General features: G+C 51.6%; 1 protein-coding gene across 1 annotated transcript in view; it reads right to left on the bottom strand.

Moving 5' to 3' along the window:
• The window catches only part of LOC144497674 (uncharacterized), an 11,516-nt gene extending 7,775 nt beyond the window's left edge, over positions 1–3,741 (bottom strand). Inside the window, exons 1-4 of the mRNA XM_078219117.1 lie at positions 3,457–3,741; positions 2,668–2,887; positions 1,187–1,354; positions 243–443 (exon numbers count right to left, since the gene is read on the bottom strand). Of these exons, the coding sequence (XP_078075243.1) occupies positions 243–443; positions 1,187–1,354; positions 2,668–2,823 (525 nt within the window). The 5' untranslated portion in view covers positions 2,824–2,887; positions 3,457–3,741. The remainder of the gene's footprint in view (positions 1–242; positions 444–1,186; positions 1,355–2,667; positions 2,888–3,456) is intronic.
• Positions 3,742–6,173: the final 2,432 nt, after the last annotated feature.

Below are 6,173 nucleotides of genomic sequence, written 5' to 3'. Positions count from 1 at the left end.
CGAGGGGGGGGAGGACGAGGGGGGGAGGACGAGGGGGGGGAGGAACACCCGGGCAAGGGGGGTGAGTGCGCGGGGCAAGGCGGAGGGAGAGTGGGATGGCGATGGGGGCCGGGAGCAGGGGGTGGGGGGGGAAAGGGGAGGGAGACAGGGAGAGACATATATAGAGAGAGGAGGCAGGGGTTAAGTGAGATTTTGTAACTTGTGCACAGATATATGAAGACTGGGGTCCTCGCCACTCTCACCCCTCTGCAGACGGTTTTGATACACAGCTCTCCATGGTTACCTTTCTCTCTCTCCTCCCGCCGTTCCCGCTCCTGGTTACTGTCGGAATCGGGCTCCGGGTCAGACACAACCAGCATCTTCTTCTCAGGCAGCGCATCCCGGCTCTCGTGCTCCTGCTCCAGATCCCAACGCTGCAGGATAATCCGCACATTCTCATCAAACTGTGGGAGCAAGGTCCACTTTTACAACAAGACTGGGAGTCACCATCTGACCTTTCACCCACCAACGTCAATCCACTTCACGCTCAGTCTGAGCAATGGAAGGAATTTCACTCTGTATCGAACCCCGTGCTGTACCTGTCCTGGGAGTGTTTGATGGGGACAGTGTTGAGGGAGCTTTACTCTGTATCTAACCCCGTGCTGTTTCTGTCCTGGGAGTGTTTGATGGGGACAGTGTAGAGGCAGCTTTACTCTGTATCGAACCCCGTGCTGTACCTGTCCTGGGAGTGTTTGATAGGGACCATGTAGAGGCAGCTTTACTCTGTATCTAACCACATGCTGTACCTGTGCTGGGAGTGTTTGATGATGTGGAGATGCCGGCGTTGGACTGGGGTGAACACAGTAAGAGTTTTAACAACACCAGGTGAAAGTCCAACAGATATATTTGGTAGCAAATACCATTAGCTTTCGGAGCGCTGCTCCTTCGTCAGATGGAGTGGAAATGCGAAGGAGCAGCGCTCCGAAAGCTAATGGTATTTGCTACCAAATAAATCTGTTGAACTTTAACCTGGTGTTGTTACAACACTTACTGAGTTTGATGGGGACAGTGTAGAGGCAGTTTTACTCTGTATCTAACCCCGTGCTGTATCTGTGCTGGGAGTGTTTGATGGGGACAGTGTAGAGGGAGCTTTACTCTGTATCTAACCCCGTGCTGTGAGTGTTTGACTGCACCGTGCCCACTGTACCTGGCACCAGTAGCGGTTCAAGATGAGGAGGGTGGCATCATCTGTCGCCTGCCGTTTCACCAGCTTCTCGATTTGCTCCCTCAGCTCGTCCTCGATGCTCTGCCGCTGATCTATCACCTCAGCAAGCTTCCGGTTTTTACTCTGGAGTGTCCGGATGTCAAGCTCCTCCTGATCGAGAGATAACGGAACAAGGGGTGAGTCAAGTGGGGCCCACTAGATTAGTCCTGACCGCAGCTTCTGGGGCTTCACAGAGAGATACTGAAGCCCCTCTCTGAACACTCAAAGAGCGCAAAAGATCCACCTCAATCTCCAGTTTGTGTTAGAATCATAGAATCCCTACAGTGCAGAAGGAGACCATTCGGCCCATCGAGTCTGCACTGACCACAACCCCACCCAGGTCCTATTCCCGTTTCCCCTCATAATTACCCTGACACTAGGGTTAACTTAGGTGTTGCGTTCATCTGATCTCATATACGTTGTGGGAATGAGCTCAGGGTTCATTTCTGCTCTTTATCAGATGTTGTTCTGATGAAGTAAATATGGGGAAACTGATTCCAGTGGCAGCACTGATCAGTAGCCAGAGGGCACAGACTGAAGAGAATTGACAAAAGAACTGAAGGGAAGGAAGAGGGAAAATGTTTTGATTTTCACACAGCGAGTTGTGATCTGGAATGCACTGCCTAAAGGGCAGTGGAAGTAGAATGAATAATAACTTTCAGAAGGATAAAGATGTCAGGTTGTGGGGAAACAGCAGGGGGGGGGCAGCGGGACTAATTGTACAGTTTGACTTCTTTTATTGATTTTTTAAAAATTTGTGTCACAAGCAGGCTTACATTAACACTGCAATGAAGTTAATGTGAAAATCCCCTAGTCGCCACACTCTGGCGCCTGTTCAGGTACAGTAAGGGAGAATTTAGCACGGACAATGCACCTAAACAGCACGTCTTTCAGACTGTGGGAGGAAACCGGAGCACCCGGAGGAAACCCACGCAGACACGGGGAGAACGCGCAGATTCCACACAGACAGTGACCCAAGCTGGGAATTATACCCAGGTGTTTGGCGCTCTGAGGCAGCAGTGCTAACCACTGTGCCACCGTGCTGTCCATCACTCGTGGGGCATGGTACCCATCCGAAAGTTCAGCATTTGCAGCTCTGGGGGAGATGGTCTTGAAGCACTGAGTGGCTTCCTGGACTACTTCAGCGGGGCAGTTAAGAGTCAACCACATTGCTGTGTGCAAGGAGTCACAGGTAGGTCAGATCAGCTAAGGACAGCAGATTTCTTTCCTTTAAATGCATTAGCGAACCAGATTTGTTTTTACAGCAATCCAGCAGTTTCTTGCTATGACTGAGGCCATCTTTTTTATTTCACGAATTGAATTGGGATCGGAACCTGTGTCTCTCGTCCGAGCCGCCAGGCTCCTCGTCCAGTAATACAACCCCTCCCTAACCAAATCCTTATGGCGCACAGAACATTCCTTACCGTGGAGGTGTCACTCCCCAACTTGATGGTCTCAACTTTGGCTCCCGAGCTCCCGGCAGGCTCCTCCAGGTTGGCCGACTTTTCAGGTGGCGCCGCAGAATGAGCCTCCGCCATGGGGCGCTTGCTGCCTACGCCCGGCATCTCTCTCTCCTTCATGGCAGGGATTGTGAAGAGGCTGTCCAGGCAAGACTGAGCTACCCGGGGGGTTTCGAGTCAGTCACTGGAAGGCAGAGGAGAAAGCAAATCATCGCGGTTCTTTTAATAGAATCAGAGTCTACAACAGCAACAGGCCGTTCAACCCAACAGCTCCGTGCTGGGGCTTACATCCCACACGAGCCACCTCCGACCCCTCTTCAATATATCCTTCTATTCCTTTCTCCCTCTTCTGTCTATCCAACCTCCCCTTAAAGGCTTTGACATGATTCATCTCACCCACTCCCCGTGGTAACGACTTCCACATTCTCACCACTCCCTGGGTGAAGAAGTTTCTCCCGAATTCCCAATTGGGCTTATTAGAGATTACCCAATATCGGCCACCCCCAGCCCTCTAGTTGTGATTGCAACCCACAAGGAAGAACATCATCTTTACGTCCAGCCCATTAGCGTCAGTAACAGTAGCTCGGTGGAGGGGGGGGGGGGGGGGGCGGCGGGCACAAACTCTCGCCCCAGAGGCAGAAGGACCTGAGTCAAAGTTCCAGGCAAACCCTGGACCTCCTTCATAGAGATATTCAACTATAGTGGGCATCACATTGCATTTACAGCCACAGAAAGGGGACATTCGGGCCAGACCTGGTTCTGATCTCCCTCCACCACCACTGGAAAGATCTTCCCTCAGTCTGGCACCATCAGCAGATGGCAGAGACACAGTGGGGGGATGTTCATTCGGCCCATCCAGCCTGTGCGGGCACTTGGATAGATTCAACCCCATTAATTCACCCCTTCACCTCCCCCATGTCTGTGTGAATGTTTCCCCCTTGAGGGATGGCTGGACTGATTTCTCTGATCCAGGCTCCAGTCCCCCACCTCCCCGAGAGGACTCAGCTCCAGCCGCCTCGGCCCCACTCTCTGCTTTGGCCTCAAACCCGGAAGTGAGGCGACTCCTCAATCCGGGTGAGTGGGTGGGCAGGGGGAGGCGGGGCCAGAAGTGAACAAAGGTCACCGGAAGGAAGGCTGGCCTGCGCTTGCCGACGCCGCCGGCATCAACGCCTGCGCAGTCCGTTCCCTTGGCCACTATGTCAGGAAGAGCCGGCTGCGCGGCCAGGATGAAAGATGGCGCCGGTCGAATAATCACAAGCCGTTGCCCTCCCCGCCTTGATCGGGAGCTTTGTCGGCTAGGGCATATTCCGACGCACGCGCAGAGTTGCACTGGCCGGCTGGCAATGACATCATCAGTGTCTTCGCGCATGCGTGTTCCAGTGTTCTTGTACAATGAGGGGATGATCTGGTGTTGGCCTCATTGTTGGAGGCTCAGGGAATGCTTTACTGTCAGGGACTCTCTGTACCCTTCAGTGTTGGTATTCCAGTTGACATTATCATAGAAACCCTACAGTACAGAAAGAGGCCATTCGGCCCATCGAGTCTGCACCGACCACAGTCCCACCCCGGCCCTACCCCCATATCCCTACACATTTACCCACTAATCCCTCCAACCTACGCATCTCAGGACACGAAGGGCAATTTTTAGCATGTTCACTCAACCTAACCTGCACATCTTTGGACTGTGGGCGGAAACCGGAGCACCCGGAGGAAACCCACGCAGTGAGGGCAGTTGAAGCCCCCACCATTACTACCTTATTGTTTCTACACTCAGAATTCTGTCTATGTATTTGCCCTTCAACTCCCTTCCAATATTTGATTTATCATTGTCACAAAGAGTCATAGAGCGATACGGCACGGAAACAGGCCCTTCGGCCCAACCAGTCCCTGCCGACCATGGTGCCCCCCCAGCTAGTCCCAATTTCCTACATTTGGCCCATATCCCTTTCATCCTTTCCCATCCATGTACTTACCCAAATGCTTTATAAATGTTGCTATTGAACCTGCCTCAACCACTTTCTCTGGCAGCTCATTCCATACAAGCACCATCTTCGGCGTGAAGGAGTTGCCCTTCAGGTCCCTTTTAACTCTTCCCCCTGTCACCTTAAACCTGTGCCCTCCAGTTTTCAATTCTCCTTCCCTGGTGTGCAGTGAAAATCATTGTTTCTTGCACGCTATACAGATAAAACATACCACTCATTGAGTACATATGGGAGAACGAAAAGGAGAGTGCAGAGTATCGTGTTACAGTCACAGGATGTAGAGAAAGATCAGCTTAATATATAATAGGTCCTTTCAAAAGTCTGATGGCATCAGGGAAGAAGCTGTTCTTGAGTCGGTTGGTACGTGTTCTCAGATTTTTATATCCTTTTTCCCGATGGAAGAAGGTGGAAAAAAGTCTGTTCAGGTTAGGTAGCATCCTTCATTCTGCTGTCTGCTTTTCTGAGGCAGTGGGAAGTGTAGACGGAGTCAATGGGTGAGATGCTGGCTTGGGAACCTATATAGTCCAGTCCTAGCTGTATAGCTATCCTCTTTATTTATTCCTGAGCTCAACTCAAATGGCCTCATTTGGTGCTTCATTCCGTATATCATCCATTCACGCAGCTCTGATTAATTCTTCAACCAATAATCAGAGAATTCATACAGCACGGAAGGAGGCCATTTGGCCCATCAAGCTTGCACCGACAATAATCCGGCCAAGGCCCTATCCCCGTAATCCCTGTATTTACCCTGCTAATCCCCCCTGGCAGTAAGGATCAATATAGCATCGCCAATCAACCTAACCTGCTCATCTTTGGAGTGTGGGAGGACACCAGAGCACTCAGAGGAAACCTACACAGTTACGGGGAGAGGCTGGAATTGAACCCGGGTCTCTGGCGCTGTGAGGCAGCAGTGTTAGCCACCGTGCCACCCCCACCCCACCAAGCTACATCCCCACCTTTTTATCCCCCTCGCTACCCTGCCTGAGAACTCTATATCCTGGGATGTGGAATGCCATTATTCCACCACCTTACTTCACGTTTTTGTGATCGCGATGATACCATGCTGCCACGTGTCTATCGGTGCCCTCAGCTCATCAGCTTTATCTACCATGCTCCTTACCTTTTAAGACTCCCAAATCCCTTTCAGGTACACGTTTTAATCTGTGCTGCTTATGTTTTTCAAAGTCACTGATTCTCCACCTCTTGAACTTTGCCCTCAGGCAAAGCTGATAAGACAAGTCACTGAAACCCATCTTGGGCTTGATCAAACAAGATCCAAGCCGACAGGATGAGGCATTGCACCCTATTCCGGGCTTCAGCTGATGCTTCATCTCAGCCAAGTTGGCTAACCTCATTGGCTACCCCTTTCCTTCACTCAACACTAGCTTAGGCAAACCATGATCCCAGGCGTCAGCACACCCCCAGTACAATGGGCTAGCCTCGACCAGTGCCTGATCATGGTTTCACCCCTGCCAGGTAACCTGTCTG

The sequence above is a fragment of the Mustelus asterias genome, chromosome 8 (genome assembly GCF_964213995.1).
Source record: "Mustelus asterias chromosome 8, sMusAst1.hap1.1, whole genome shotgun sequence".
In the NCBI taxonomy this organism is placed as follows: domain Eukaryota; kingdom Metazoa; phylum Chordata; class Chondrichthyes; order Carcharhiniformes; family Triakidae; genus Mustelus; species Mustelus asterias.
This window is presented reverse-complemented; position numbering and strand designations above follow the sequence as displayed.